At 42.4% G+C, this 16,378-nt stretch overlaps 1 protein-coding gene across 1 annotated transcript in view; it reads left to right on the forward strand.

Moving 5' to 3' along the window:
* Nucleotides 1–15,392, forward strand: part of FARSB (phenylalanyl-tRNA synthetase subunit beta) — a 65,239-nt gene extending 49,847 nt beyond the window's left edge. Inside the window, exon 17 of the mRNA XM_008690414.2 lies at nucleotides 15,120–15,392. Within this exon, the coding sequence (XP_008688636.1) occupies nucleotides 15,120–15,271 (152 nt within the window). The 3' untranslated portion in view covers nucleotides 15,272–15,392. The remainder of the gene's footprint in view (nucleotides 1–15,119) is intronic.
* Nucleotides 15,393–16,378: the final 986 nt, after the last annotated feature.

The raw sequence follows: 16,378 nt of genomic DNA on the forward strand, positions 1-16,378 counted from the left end.
CATTTAAAACGTTTTTTTCAGCAAAAGTCAAACAACTGCAATTAACTTCTTAATCATTAGTGAATTTAACTTTTCTTTGAAAATAACTAGCTGGCAGTCAGATATTGTCATTGTTTCTTCTTTTTGGCACATGATGTAATTAATGGTGTGTTGAATAACTTTATGAATTAGAAACTTTCTTTTTCTCAAAGCCTGAGCCATGCACAGAAGCTCTTGGAGTCAGACATGAACAGCATCCTCAAGGCCGCTGACAGCAGCTCTGCGCATGTGCCGGCCACCCGTGCACATGGCTTCGGGAGCTGTAGAAAGTCTTCAGTCACAGAATCACAGCCGTCTGGCGCCGTGGTTTTGTAGTACTGACTGGTCGTGCGTACTGCTGCTCCTGTGATGCCCAGCACAGCCCAGTGAGAGGAGCTGAATACTGAGGAGTAAGATGGGTCAAGTTGGGTTCAGCTTTGGAGGGCCACAAACCATTGTAATTTATAGGATTTTTTTCCACACCTCCTTTTCTGCCCCCAAGAACTAGTATTGAGCACGGAGGCTATAAATACGTGCATTCTTTGGAGTTACTTGAATTCAGCTATATGTAGTGGGCAAAAAGTCTTTACTTGTCATGTCACCTTGTGCTCCTTTCTTTCCTGCTTCCAAACTGGAACCTGGCTTCTATTCTGTAGAAAAGGTCATGGCCCAAATACAAAGAAGTTCAGTTTCAGCATCTGGGCACTTGAAATAAGCTAAAAGTTTAGAGGATTTTTAGCGTAACTTTTACTACTCCATTTTCATCTTACATATAAGACAGCTTTACTTCCCTCGGGTAGTACCAGGGGTACACATGGGTCAGACTTCGGTGGCACATGGGTGTGCTTCAGCGTATCGGTAACAACACTGTCTAGTGAATTCCTAGGGAATGATGTATTCTGGTAAACTAAATTTCAACCCTCTCAGTGGCCAATTCAGATCCAAAGGATGGGTAGATGGGTAGGTGGATAGAAGAGTAGGTGAACGTATTGAACAAATCCCTAGGTAGGGCTAATGTGGAGTAGTCAGCGGACGCATGGCTATTCAGAATAAAGGCCTATTTCCCTGGAGCACTTAACTCTGCCTTTGACATACACTTCTGTCTTCTTTAAGCCATTGATATTTGGAGTTTTCTTTTCCAAGATAAAACCAGTCCTAGCTTACAAGTCACATTTTAATTTCTGCCTGCCTGAACGCCTTGACGGAACGGAGTGCTGTCCAGCTGTAAGATTATGGAATCAAGTTTCAAGCTAACTTCTAAGTCACTTTAAAATTCTTAGTAAAGTCATTTTTTCTTTCTCTCAGTTGTTGTATCCCTTTACTTCTGACTTTCGAGCACAGTTTCGATGACTCACTCTCCTGTCCACATATGGACTGGTTTCATTCTGGCCACCTTCATGGATATTCGTCTCGTGGACGCACTTGTGTCTTGTTGCTGATCACTGGCATTTCTTTGCAGTGTGCATTTTTACAGCTAACAAAGACATGGGCCATTCCCCGGGAATGTGTTGCAGAGGAGTGGCTTTTACAGTGTCTTCTGGGCTGCCATAAAACAAACCATTTGTATGTATACTTCCAAGCAAGATTTGAACAAAGTGTCCCTGTTTAAAAAAGAAGCTTGAAACCCACCCTTCTAGAGAAGCAGGAAGTTCATGAATGCTGTTGAAGATGATTACATATCGCACTCTTTACAGTGTATTTTCACTTGCTGTTCTTTTACGTGCCCTGGTTAAGAGTATGTAAGATTTTAGTAACAGCGAGTCCTGCCACATGGAGTGGTACATCGTGTGAGAAATGATTGCTATGAATCCAGCTACTCATAAACCGGCAACGAGCTGTCAGGACTTGGGTGCCCTCCAGTTCTAGTTCAGGAAAACCAGGTACCTAATAGAGTCTTACACTTGTGGGTACTGCAAAATTAATAACACTGACTTAAAAGGGAAAATGTGCCAAAACATTGATTCAGCTTATATTTCTAAAGTTCTTCGGTGATTTGAAGAGTTAATGATATGAGTTAATATAATATGGCAGTCCCTTTTGTTTTAGTTTGATAGACTCAAATTACTCAACACAGTCCCTTAAAATAATGTATGATATCTAATATTTTATCAGGGTAAGGGAACAAACTGAAATAAGGTGTTGCATTTCCCAAACAGTAGGAAATACTATGATAGAGAACAAAACATGTATGCATGTTTTAGATAGGTTGTTTCCTTCTTAAGATCTGTCCATCTACCCATTGGAGTGGCCTTGAAAAGAGTTTTGTTTAAGATTTATTTTTAGAGTGAGTGTGTTAGTACAGCCCTCGATTTTGGGTTGTCCACAGTTTTCTGTTAGATTCAGGTTAGGCATCTTTGGAGAAACGCTGCAGAAATAATGCCGTCTTTTCAAGTGGCACAAGTCTCCGTTTATTTCATAACTGATGCTGTCTACTTAAATCATTAAGGTGGTGTGTACTAGGCTTTCCGGTAAAGTTACTCCTTCCTCCATCATAATACACATTTTGTGGGAAGAACTTTGAAATTATTTAAGTGTTCTGTTCCAAATGTGTCTTCCTACTTAGCAAGGACTCACTATTTCTTATTCAGTATTTTAATCCATTATAACCGTTTCTTACAATGCTTACAGCGTTCCCAGTTTGGCCAGTGAGTGTCCCTTCAAGCTGGCTTGTGTCCTTTTAACATGTTCCTATTCCTTACTCCCCTTCCCTTGCTTTGGGCACAAGAAGATATTCTCAGGCTTACCTGGAACTTTTCGTTGCCCCATTTCTCCATCCTGGTTCTGTTTGTTAGGGAATGGTGTGTAAAAGCCAAGATTTAAGGGGTATTTATTGCTATTGGGGGTAGGAGTTGTACGTGTATGTGTGTGCACACATGCATTTTCTTCTGCATGTATATATTGTGGACCGAAAGTCCACGACAGGGCCACTGTTCCAGTGCACACCTTCATGGTTCATTCCAGTTTTCTCTTGTTCCATATTTGTACCTCTCTTCAACAGAGAAACCTGGCTCCCATTATTCCTAACTTCTTCGTTTACTTGATCAGTGCCCCTGTTTGTAACCTGACTCCGTCTTTTCCCCTGTGTGTTTGCTCCGCTCATCACTCTGCCTCCTCAGGGTTGTCCCCTGCTCATCTGTGGATGCCCTCCCCATCCCCTTAGCCTCTGACACTCCTTTCTGAACTTTCCCCTTCCTGATCTGGGGGACACACAGTCCCTAGGGTGGGGATTTCTGCCTTTCTTAGCCTCTTGAGGGCTGAAAAGTTCTGGAAGAGAAGGGAAAAGACTGTAAGTCTTGAGTTTGTCAGGAGGCTCTTATTAAAATGAAGAGGGGGAAATGATTGTATACGGGGTTGGGGGGGCTTTTTCTAAAGCTGGTGATAATATAGAAAACATTTCTGGGCTCATACATCTTTTCTGTGGTAGACTTGGAAGCAGGTGTATCTCCAAGTGGCTCTGGTTCCTTTTAGTGAGAAATTTCGATAGCAGTCTGGGTGCTGAGATTGCTCACTGCTACTGGAGAAGTTGTTTCTAGGACTTCGGTGTGCAGAGCTGGGGAAATCATTTTTGTTTTGTTTTTTCTCTTTTAAATGAGAAAACATTGAGTTCATATGGCTATTTCCAATTTATATTTAGGATTAGAGGATTTTTACTTAATATACTTGACTTTATAGCTCTTTTCTTTACATTGAAAATCTTGGTTCCTAATGAGCTTATGTAATTTGCTCACTCTACCTCTTTTTCAAAATGACATTAGGATGATTAGTACAACAATTTAAATATTATCTGCAGTTCTCTTTGTACTTAAGATAGAGCTTACAGGGGCGCCTGGGTGGCACAGCGGTTGAGTGTCTGCCTTCGGCTCAGGGCGTGATCCCGGCGTTATGGGATCGAGCCCCACATCAGGCTTCTCTGCTGTGAGCCTGCTTCTTCCTCTCCCACTCCCCCTGCTTGTGTTCCCTCTCTCACTGGCTGTCTCTATCTCTGTCAAATAAATAAATAAAATCTTTAAAAAAAAAAAAAAAGATAGAGCTTACAAAATGAAGTCTATTTCAAGAAGTCCAACTTCCATTTCTGTTCCTATCGCATTGTTCCCTCACTGCCTGTATAGGTTTATGATTTTTATTAGTTTTTTCAGTTATCCTTCTACAGTGTTTTTAGAAATTGTGTGTATTCTCTACGTTCTTAACTGGGGCATTGATACTTTGCATACCGTTCTATACCTTGTTTTTTTACTTAATCTACGTTGGAGCTCACTGCAGCCACATGGGGAGATCTGCCACTTTCCTTTTGCCAAGCACTGTACTGGAGTGCCACAGTTGATTCACCTAATTCCCTAGCGACGGACATAATTAGGCTCTTTCCAGTCTTATGCTGCTGCAAATAATGCCACAATGACTACCCCTGTGCATATGTTGTTTGGTATTTTTGCTAGTGTTTCTTTGGGACAGATTGCTGTTAAGTATGGGATTATTGGGACAAACGGTAAATTCGTATGTTTGTTAGGTACTGCCAGACACCCTCCAGAGGACTTGTGTTCTAACATTGTACAAACCCAGCAGCACCAGATGAGAGGACCTTTTTTTTCTGAACCTGGTTCACAGACTTGTCAGACTTCTCTATTTGGGGGTTAGTCTTTCAGGAGGAAAATGGTGTCTACTATAGTTTTAATTGGTGCTCTCTTAGGAGCAAGTAAACATATTTTCATGTTTTAGGACATTTTTATTTCCTTTTCTGTGAACTGCTTGTTCATGTGTCTTATGTTTTCTTAGGTATGTTGGTCTTTATCTTCTCTTTTTAGAATTTTTTTTTTATGCATTTAGGGATATTAACCCTTTGTGATATACATCCCACCAAAGATAAATTTTTAAATTATCTTTTTTCTTTTGGTTTTTGCCATGTAGATTTTTATATAGTAAAACTTGCTAATCTTTTTCCTTATTGCTTCTGGATTTTGAGTCCTGAAGTTCCTTCTACTCTATGATGAGGGAGGAGTTCCCCGTGCTTCCTCTAGTGCTCAGGTGTTCCATTATTTTACATTTACACCTCTTATCTGTTTGTAATTTATCCTGAGTACGTTTGAGGAGTAGATCCAGTTTTTTCTTTTTCCATATGCTTTGGAGATTTTGATATGTGCTATTTTCCAGTTACTGCCTTTTTTTTTTTTTTAATGGTACCATTTAACTTCCTAAATTTAGTGTAAATGCTTTTTGGAATCCATGAAGGAATAGAAGAGATCTAAACTTTTATCTTTGGTATCTTTAAAAGATGGAATGATTTTTGGAAGTCCTTTAGTTAGATTGAACAGGTACGAAGAAAACATGAAGATACGTGAATGGGTCAGACTCTTTCAAGAAAAGAAAGCCTCTATTGTTCAACTCTTGGGAACTATTTCAAGAAATTTGCAGGCACAGAGTTGGCGTGATAGTCTCCTTAACCAGCCCCAGCCCTCTTAGTCTATTAGCAGTCTTCCCAACATTAAAATAAATGTCTTATTTATATGGAAAGGTAGGTAATTAGAAAGTGAGGTGAGACCTCTAATCATGTAATATTGATAAGATTCGGAGAGATTCCAAAAGGAAATGTCTACGCCATAGCTGGGGAGTTTATAAAACCTTTAGCTGATGATGTATTTATGTGTTGGATTTATTTTGTAACTGTTTCAAGAATACATTATGTATCAAAGTAGAGGACTCTGTATATGGTCCCATTTACCCTGGAGCTGGAGCAAATATTGGTATCCGGCATCCTTTCAGAGCACTTGGCAACTTAATAACCAGGTTTCCCATCCAAGGACTTTATTTAGAATGACGTGTTTGTGGGGTTGGTGTTTGGGTTGGGTTGGGTTTTGTGCGTCTGTTCTTTTAGAATAATGAAGTCATTCCAGTGGATGCCAGCACCTTTTCTGAGGTCTCGGTTTTGCTCCCTCCTTGCTTAGTTTAACCAAAGGCTTAGTTTAATGTAGTAACTCCCACTGCTCAGAGCTTACCATCTATTATGGTTTGGAAAATTAGAAGGTTGTTAAAAATCACTGACCAACATCTGTTTTTTTTAAATTTATTTAGGAAGCAAGACTCTGGGATCCTTAATAACTAATGCTTGCTGATTTTTAAAAAGTATTAATCCATAATCTGCTTTGTTTAAAGATGAGAAATGCATATTTTACTGTCACTTTGGGGCGGTGGGGAAGCTGAACCATAATCCGACGTTCATTAGATAATCTGTCTTCTCCAGAGGTTCTTTCATCTGCCAGCACCTTTTCTCTCTCTCCTTCCCATATTTTGTTTGGAGAGACTCCTTTCTGCCGTTTAGTCTTCTGTTCCATCATTGCAGGAATCCCACAGATCGACATTCAGAGTGTTTTATATAAACGATAGAAAGACAAATCAGCTTCATCAAGGTCCCAGTTGAGAGCTTGGATCTTGAGGAGCTATTTTGCTTTTCCCTGGTGTTGAATAGCTCTGGTCTACCCTTGACCTGTTTGAGAAAGCAATGCTAACGGTCACGAGGGTGATGTAGGCACCCTCTCCTCCCTCCTGAAACACCTCTGAGAACTGCAGGCTCAGGTGGGTTAGGGGTTAGGAATGGAATCTCCCTGCCGGGGGTTACTCTCGACCCGACAGGCCAGAGGTGAGGTGGACAGCCTGTGTTCGGGACCCCTGGCCCTCACCGTGCTGCAGCCCTTCTGTGTCTCGGGTGTTCTTCCCGCCCGCCCTCTTGCACTTACTTGTTGCCTTCTGCTCCCTGAAAAACCTTTCCTTCTCAGGAAAGGATCTGAGTTCACTTGATGCGTATCAGTGTGAACTTAAGAGGTGCTTTGATTTTTAGCTGCCTTTCTAATTACGAAGGAAGAGAAATGTTATCCCTTTATAACAATTTAAGGTATTAACACAAAGAATGGGGGCTAATTCAGCGGAATAGAAAAATCTCCCCGCCCTCTGAAACTATGTCATGGTGACAGCCATGCTCTTATGTGAAAAACATATTCAGGAAGAGGTGGAAGGAGAAATGTGGGGCACAGCAGCACTGCCCAGCATAATAGCAAATATACGCCTTACTGTAAACAAAAACCGTGTGACTGTAGTGACAGGATTTTTATTCCTTCTGAGTGATATTGAAGGCCAGAAAGAGTAAGCACTGGAGCAAATGTCCGATAAAATGCTTTGCTCTCAACGGCTCCAGAACTTCCTGTTTCTTTGGTAAGACCTGTTTTGATGTGTCTAATATTCATTAGTAACTGGTAGGTATTTTATTAATGCTGTTATCTCAGCCACTGTAATTAGGCACTCACCTTTCAGAAGAGAGAAGTTTCTGATAATTCTCTTAATTCCCAAAGGCTCCTAGCTTGTTTGAATACATTCTCTGAATAGAGACTTTCTCTTGGAATTACTTTCCTCGGCTGCTTTAAAGCATTTTTTTTTTCCACCCACCAGTAGAACTAAAAAAGGTAGTAGTTGGTACCATGCAAGGGAAAGTATTTAATTGGTGTCCTACAAGATGGGATCAGCATCGTCCTTATTAGTGTAAGTTTGTGGTTTGTTGCTACTACCTTGGCTAGAAGGCTGTTGTTTAACACTTTGGTATATAACGAGCTAGACGAGGATTCATATATTTTTTTATTTGTGTGCTATTACTTTTGGCAAAGGGAAGGAAACTAAGAAAGAGCAAAAAGCAATATATATTATAGAAGCCCTCTGTATAACAGTGGATAATTGGAAATAACTCCAACATAAAATAAGAACAATCTGGCAAACTAGGACACATGTAATGGAAATGTTAAAAATGTCTTTAGACATATGAATATAAACTAAGTTGAAATGCAGATCCCAAGGTGGTATAGACACGATTTAAAATGATAGGAGAGTACATTTTGTTAGACGCTGGGGTGCCTGGTCAGCTGTGGCGCAGTGAGAACAACACTGGTGTCACTTCCAGTGATTTAGGACTGAATCCCTCCATGCCAGCTTCTTCAGCTCTCATGTGGGGATGATGGGGTCTGTCCACCTGGACCACAGAGTTGTAGAGAGGCAGGTAAGTTTGTGAAAGCATTTTGGAATCAATACTCTTCAGAGTAAACTCAGGGTAGAATTCAGCTCTGCCCTTCAGAAAATGGGAACTGGATAAAAGTCACAGTTGGGGCATCTAGTCTCAGCTCTGCTGTAATCTGGCTCTGTGGTCTTCTTAACCACTTTGGTATCCATTTTCTCATCCTGAAGTAAAGGCCTGGACAAGGTCTTCTCTCGTCAGTTCTGGTGTTCAGTTTCTGCAGGAGTTTCAGTGCCTCAAAAGCAAGCCCTGCCACGAGGTCTAATGTCGGTGCTTTCTCGCCTCGCCCTTTCAGGTGGTGTCACTGTGGTGCTGATTTATCTGCTCGTGGTGTTCTAGCTTTGTCTCAAGAATCTGGAGTTTATTCCTTAAATGTGCCTGTGTTGTGTGAGATCGAAAAAACGTTTCATCAGTATTATGTTGTATTCATAATTTTACAGAGCGTACTCGGGTATGTCCTAAGGTTAGAGGTTGTCAGGTTTTTTGTTTCTTTCTCTCAAGTTTTGTTTATTTATTTTATTTTAAACCAGAAGAAGTTTGCAAACATGAAATGGACAGCTTGACCAAAAGTTTGAAAACATTATCCCGTCGGCCATCTGTGCCTCTGGGCCACACACACAGAGGCGCCCGTGTCAGTGGCCGCGGGCACCTTCAGCGTGCTCCGTAGCCTATACTGTTGCTCGCCTTGGGCAAGTGCCCTAATCTCCTTGTGCTTCGCTTTTTCCCCATCTGTAACTTGCCTGTCCTCAGGGGCTTGGCCGGGGCTGCGCTGGGACTGAGGCACTGCCTCTCCTGGGGATGGAAGGAGAGGAATAGAAGGCACAGTACTCTGGCTTTAACGGTCTCCGTGTTCTTTCCTTCTCCTGCATTCCCTCCTTCGTCAGCGGAAATCTAATTCTGCAGCTAAAGCCCATGCATCGTAGTTACACGTTGGAAGTTCTGTTGACTCCACGTTGGCCAAAGGTGTGAATTTGAATAGTAGGTTAACTAATTGTGAAATTATAGATACAGTCTATATACTCCATATTCCTGTTCTTTCCCCAGTTAGCCCTACAATAGTCTATTATTATTAATACTATTTCACTACAATTATGGAGAAAATAATAAAGCTCATATTTGGTTTGAGAAATTGTCTCCTAAAAGGCTTTTATAGGTGAAAACCTAGAAAAGAACCATTTTATTGGCCCAGGAAGGCGGGTGATCCATACATTTTATTTCTGATGTTATTATTCTAAAACTATCCTATGAATGTTTAAGAAATGTGACAATTTGGGGGAAATGATTTATGTGTCAGACAAATCAGGACAATGGCATTATTTTAGAATAGGAATTTTCAAAACCAGTAGAGACAGTGAGGGCACTTTTTAAACTGGAGTTAGAAATCCTTTGGTTTTATATAAGTAAATTTGAGACTGATTTAAAATTGGAACTGGATGGTTCACATTTAAATTCTTCTAACATTGCTGACCTTCTTCAGGTTTTTAAATATGGGTTTGTATGAGAGGCACATAGATTAGACTTTAAAGTGGATCTAAGAAATGTTAAGTGATCTCCATGGAAATAAATTACAAATTTGTCTATACAAAGTAAAACTGGGAAACTTTGGAGTTCTGATTCTAAAAACTTATAAGGTTGATTGTGGTGATTTATTTTAAAAGGTTCTTTATTGAAGACATTTCTCCTTTTTAGTAGAAGACTAGATAGTCTGGGCTTTCCTGATTACTTTTTAAGAATAGTGTCTCCAGGATCTAGTCCTTTATGTGAGTAGGGGTTTTGCCTGCCGTGTCTCGATAGGATGTTGCTGTGAGCGCAGGCATCCTCCCCGGTCCCGTGCTGTGGGGTTAAGTAGGCACCCGCTCCCCTCACGTCCGGTTGCCTTCGCTTTAAGAGTTAATGATGTCTGCAGGTGTGTTGGGATTAGCACTGTAAAGTTGTGTAAGGGCTTTTTCTTTCTTTTGATCTCCCGAAAGGGATGAAAGATAGCCATTAAACTCAGGGGATTAGGTCCCCTCTCTTTAAAGACTTTAGGTACCATAAATATTTCACTTCAGATGTAAGGTGAAGAATTGTATACATCTGGGGGGAAATGGGTGTTTTATATTACCAGTTGGAAATTATTCAGTTTCCACTTACAAATTAAATTATCTTTATAGAGATATTTTCTCCCAATCTGTAGTGGACTGAGATCGGAAAAAAATGTGTGGGTGTATATCTCAGTAGTTATACTGATTGTTTTCCCTTCTATTCTTACACCTTTTTCTTTTTTGTAAGTTAATGTGTTGCCTACATTGTGCCTCCCTCCCCACCCCTGTGGTTCTCCCCACTTTGTATAACTGCTGGTATACTAAAAAAAAACTCCTGCCTCTAAAACTTGGAGAACAACTACCATGCTCCCATGTTCGGTTTAAGTGTGTGCTCAGTTTTTAAAAAGAGGCCCTATATTTTGTCCTTCTTCTTCCTTTAAACTGCCACTACTCAGAGAAGGAAAGGGAGGTTGAGGTGCCGGCAGCAGTTAGACAGTCATGGTTACTCCATGCTCAGAGAATTGGTGGGAAACCAGGAGACGAGTCCTGCGTAGGGAAACATGGTTTCAGCCCCTTCCACTTCGCCCTGTGCCCCACTCTGCCCGTTTCACTCCAGAATGGAATGCTGGGGAATTTTTTTCGTCCTTTGTATTTTTCCTAGGCTGGACTTTTGCATCATGGAATGGATTATATATATATACATATACATATATACATATACATATATACATATACATATATATATGTAAAATTGTATTTGGAATTAGGGACTTAGGAGAGGAAAGGGGGTAGGGTTTGGCAGTACCAGTCCTAGGACCAGCCTGTTAAATGATTAATCCTGTTCCATTACCTGTATTACATAATCGGTCATTTAGAACAAATTTAAAGCACACTCAGTTGCCCCAGTGGTTCACTCTATCTATATGATTGTGATTTTGTATTTTGTCCCTGAATTTAGGAGAGCGTGTATGGGTTATTTGTATTTAAACTGACAGTGGTGGTTTCTATTTGCTGTGACACATGAGATGTACACTCAGTCCTTTCCCAGAGGTCCTTGCCCCTTTTTATTTTGTTCTTACCTTTTTATTGGAGAAAATTGGGGTGATGCAGTACCAGATTGCAGGCAGTTACCAGTATGTAGATTTGAACCCCGAAGCATGTCTTAGTGATATGAAGAGAGGGAAAAATAAAATTGAGTAGATGGTTATTGGAGATGGTCAGCATAAAGCACCAGATGAATTAGTTGAACATAGCCAGTGGCAGGGGGTTGAAGATTAAGGCTTAAGGGCCTCATGCTTGATAACACTGTCCCGAGTTCGGCTTAGAGGTCTGCTCAGTTACCGCCTTAAACCTCTACTTCCGATGCGTCCTAAAATTATAGGAATGACTCGATGTGGAAAGCTTATCCAAACTTTAGGCCTATAATACTACTCTAAAAGAAAGACAGGGGCAAAAAGAAACTGTGAAAGGTGTTTGGCAACGAGCAAGAGTGGGAGCTCACGAACTCTTTGAAGGTCAATTAGCCAGAAAATGTGCTAAAGACTGGGTGCTGTGCCGTGTTACTGGCCGAGAATTACCCCCAAGGTCCTCAAAGTGGTCCTGCCGCTTGAGCACAGAGAGACAATTACAGACCTGGAGGAGATGCTACAAAAGCTTTAATTAAGGGACTTACTTACACCCCACTAAGTTTGGGAAATTAAATTCTTGCTTGTGCTTAACTGATGTTTCTTTTGTCTGGGCTTCCACATGGATTTCAGCACGAGACCACTATTTTCCCCCGGGTCTGTTTTATGTTGGAGGCCGTTTCGCTGTGATGGATACCAGCAAAGCGGAGTGTTTAATCCGTGTCAGGAACCAGGTGAAAAAGTGGGCTGAGAGGCTTTGTGCCAGGGAGCATTTGGGGCACAGGTTGAAAATTGGAGTGTTTACAGCAAACCAGGAACCCCGTTTGGGCTTAGACATATGAAGAGTAGGCAACTGTATTTTTTTAGAATTTGAATTTTAGAATTCCCGTTCGTAGGGCAACATGACTTTCCGTGAATTGGGGCAACTTTGTCTCTAGACCCAGCAGGCTGCATTTTCTCCAGAGGCACCGGTTTGGTTTTTGCTGGGGAGGTTAGAGTTGGCCTCTCACTGCCATCCGGGTCTGGTTTTTCACAAGCCCAGACCCAGATTGCGGCTCTATTTGGATGTGACGACTTCTGGAAAGACTGGTTTAAGGCCCAGCTCGAGCATTCTGATCCATCCGTCCATCCGCCTGAGTTACTGAGCTCAACCACCCTGCTGCCAGTGGGAACTGCCCTTGTCTCCGAGCGCGGGCTGAACGGCTGCCTTAGGCAGGCGTGTGCCCCTTGTTTCGGTAGCGAAGCAGTGCTCTCTTGGCCGCCTTCTTCGGAGGGGTGCATTGCTCCCTGCAAAGTTCGGTTGAAACCACAGTCTTTATCTTTTCTTTCAGGATTTCTAGTCCATACCCGTCAGTCAAGAGGTCCGTTTTTAGGGTCTGTCTGTACCCACTGAAGTCCCTTTGTGTGCCTCTCAGCTTGTGTATGCGAAGGACAAAATTGCAGCTTTGCTCTAACTGAACAGAAGAGGGGGCAAAGCCTAAGTGCTTCCTGTCGAATCTGACCTTGTGAGAAATGAAAAATGGCAAGAAAATGATCATGGTCGTCACAGGCTCAAGTGTGCGGTTTTCAGCACAGTTTTGTATACAGAAGTCCGTCCGTGAATGTCATTGTTACATGTGGGTGGGGAGGGGAGGGTTAACGCTGGTTGAGAGGCCAGAGGAGCCGCGGGTCCGCTCCGTTCAGAAGCAGCTCCCCCCAGCGAAGGCCCTCGGGCCCGGGCTGACGGAGGGGGTGGGAGCAGCCCTGGTGGATCCGGTGCCGGGCTGAGAGCTTTTGCTATTTACGTTATTTAGAATACTCATACTTGAGTGTGTTTTAAGTAACGTATAATAGGAATTTGTTTGCTTTGCTTTGCTTTAGAAAGAGGGAAAATTGTATTTAGTGATAGGAACGTTGTCGTTTGAGTACCTGACCGGTTACTGAGCTGAAGCCAAGTGTGGGCCAGACTTCTGGAGAAGGGACAGACAGCATTATCATGCTTGCTCACTGCAGAAGAATGCAGCTGAATTTTGCTAAAAAGTGCTGATTCCAAAAGTTGTTTTATGAAGTAAAAATTCTAAGTTCTTATCTCTTAAGCTTTATTTTGCTAACATTGTTAGAACTAGCACATCTGGCTTAGATTCTAAAATAGTCTGGTTTTATGCTTCAGTTAAAATGAATCCAATCAAATTGGAATTTGTAGATAAAAAGAAAGGATTTTGATACACAGTGAGGATTCTTAAACATGGCAAGGTTGCCAGTGAAGGTCTTAGGCTTCCTTTCTGGATGGCCTTTAAAAATAGGCTGGCGTTTCCAGTCAGCGCAGGGTGTGCAGCTATGGCTCTGTAGAGGGGTGATGCCTGGTGGGACGAAGGTTCCGCAATTCTTGGTGACACAGCGTAGCATCAGCATTTTATACAAGCTTCACTTTGTCATGTGAAGATAGTTTTGTAAACTGGGTTTTTGTTTTGATAGTGTTAAAATAGGCCATCTTTATTAGATTTAGTGCTGTTCATATCTCACTAAGGCTTTCCATTATCAATCTGGTTTGGTTTCTGTGTTTTTTGAGTCCCCTCTCTGCCCCGTCCCCAATGTGGCTTAATGTGCATAGCCAAATACTTCAAATGCAGTTCAGGGAAAGGCTTGCTTTAATAAGACTGTGGAGCAGAATTGTTTAGTTTGGGGGGGATGTGAGGAACAGGCCACCTTCTATTCCAGCCCAGGGTGCTTTGGGGGTTATTTAAGAATGACAATTAAAAATGTTTTTCAGGAATATAAACACCATCCCCCTGGGCTGACTGGGAAGTACGTGGAATCGTCCTGTGTCTTTACCGTGTGGCTGGTACTGACTTGTTAGCAGCATGCTGCCCCCCCCCCCCAATCCCGTATTTCTCCATCATCTGACCTTGGAGCCATTAGTAGAGACTCAGCAGTTTATTCTTTCATAAATAATGCACTCACTCTGAAATGGCAGGCTGCAGGCTTGTGGCCCGGCCCTGCTGCGTATTTATAGTCCATGCCAGTAACCGTTTTGGCTGAATCAGTCAGGAGCTGTGGGCCTGATCTCTTTTCAAGTTGGTGGCAAGTGAAATGAGTCAGCTTTTTTTTTTTTTTTTTTTTTTTTTTGAGAGGGAATGAGCATTGATGAACTCTCGTGGCACTCGTCAGTGAATATGGAGTGGGCCTGGATGGTTGCTTGTTTTTAGCTGTTCAAACCTCAGTGACGGTTCCTAGTTTGGTGAGCCATAGCTCTGCACTGATACCCAAATGAAGAGAGCACTTTCTGCCTGTCTTGAAGTCAATCAGGGGTCAACCCAGACTTATTCGGTGCTGGCCTCTTACAGAAGATGCTCTAAAACTGCTGAGAAAGTTCTTTCTCCAGCAGGAATGCGGGTTGCATTCTGGTAGCAAGGCCTAAGCCTGCCAGCGACCATGCAGCGTGTTTCTAAGGTAGGAGAGTGAGTTTTGAATAGTACATGAACTCACGGTGGCCTTTTTATCCAGCACGTAGGACTATGGAAAAACCTGTTTCAAAACAGGTTCTTCCCATGCAAGGCCATCAGTTTTACATTTCATTTCTCCCCTTTGTCCTTCCTCCCTGCGGAGCTCCCCAAGGACTTGCCCAGCTGTGCTCCTTCAGCCCCCCTTTCCTGATCCTGCCTGCCTGGAGCCCTGGGATTAAAAAACAAACAAAAACAAAAACCCACACGGGGCCCTTTCATATTTGCCCTTAACCTTTTCCTTGTAAGAATTCCTTGCTGTAATATCAAATATTTCATTTTTAAGATTAGAAAGCGTGAGGACAGCACACTCATTTCCTAGCCAATGGTTTAAAGAAGTTCTCTTTCTAGCAGCCTGGTGAGCCTTAGGTGTTAAACGTCTGTTGACATTTTCTCCAGGAGAAACATTGATTTCTCTCTTCTTTTTCAGGCCCTGTTTTTTTCCCTGGGAGATGCGCGGAGATCTTTGCCAGGGGTCAGAGCGTCGGGAAGCTTGGGGTCCTTCATCCTGACGTCATCACCAAATTTGAGCTGACCATGCCCTGCTCCTCCCTGGAAATCAATATTGAGCCCTTTTTGTGAAGCTGGGTCTCTGCTGTGTGACTTTCTCCCTGAGTGTCCCCTTCTCCTTCCCTGGTGTCCTGTTGTCATCCCCACAGGGACCATCCATTTGCGCTTTAATGTTTAATAAAGTAGAAAGCGATGTCTGGCTCTGTGGGTAAATGCCACCCGCTCCCTGTATTAGGCCAGCTTGTGCGAACACGGTGTCTGTGAAGCTGCGTGGTTAGGAAAAGCCCAGAGGAGCGCACGCTTGGGGTCTGACTGCTGAAACAACAGGATAGCAGATTTGGATGCAGGGTGCACGAGTACGAGAATGGAAGATTATCAGTTCTCACATTTGACATGCATTCAGCATCGGGAAGCAGTGTTTTTAGGAGACCAGTAGGAAGCATTGGCGGTCTAGAAGTTACAGCCCTTGAAGTCATTTTAAAGTGAAAGAAAAATCTGTCACGAGTATTTGAGATATTTGAAGGTGTGGAGGTGTTTTCACTCCATGATTCCTGAGACTGCGTACAACACAGCTGTGCTCCGCCAGCCAAGCTGACCACGTTGATAGCAGTGCAGTGTGAACATTGGGAAACGATGAAGAAATTATTTTTGCCCTAGGCCATACATTTTACTGTAATCAATATTATAAAATCATGGGTTTAAATACTGAATTGAGCAGCTAGGTTCTTATTTTATAGGGAAGTATCGGATCTCCGGTGAAGCTAAGGTTCTGTCGATCTGCCTTGTCTTGCCCCCTAATTTCCTTTGATCTAGGCTCCTCCAGCAGACACCGATAGTGAGAAAACTAGGTCTAACGTGTGAGGTAAGTTCTCAGTTACTGTTAAAATGACATGTAACACAAAATGTAAAGCTTCAAGTGCCAGTAGAAAGAGCTAACAAAGTGAGAAAGAATTACGTTTATAGAGCTTTGCTGAGCCTACTGTGAGGAAACCCCACCCTGCTCCTGCCTCGAATCAGGGCAGCAGGGTCCACCCTAGCAAGATCTGTGAACATACAGCCCTGTTCCTTCCCAATTCTTTTGTAGCCAGATCCTAACAGCATTTAATGAAGTGAGATATGCTCACAAAAAAGTCAGACGGTTTGTATCCAGCATACTTAAAGATTTGAATAGTTATTTCC

Source organism: Ursus maritimus, unplaced genomic scaffold (assembly GCF_017311325.1).
Source record: "Ursus maritimus isolate PB19 unplaced genomic scaffold, ASM1731132v1 scaffold_1, whole genome shotgun sequence".
Taxonomy (NCBI): Eukaryota; Metazoa; Chordata; class Mammalia; order Carnivora; family Ursidae; genus Ursus; species Ursus maritimus.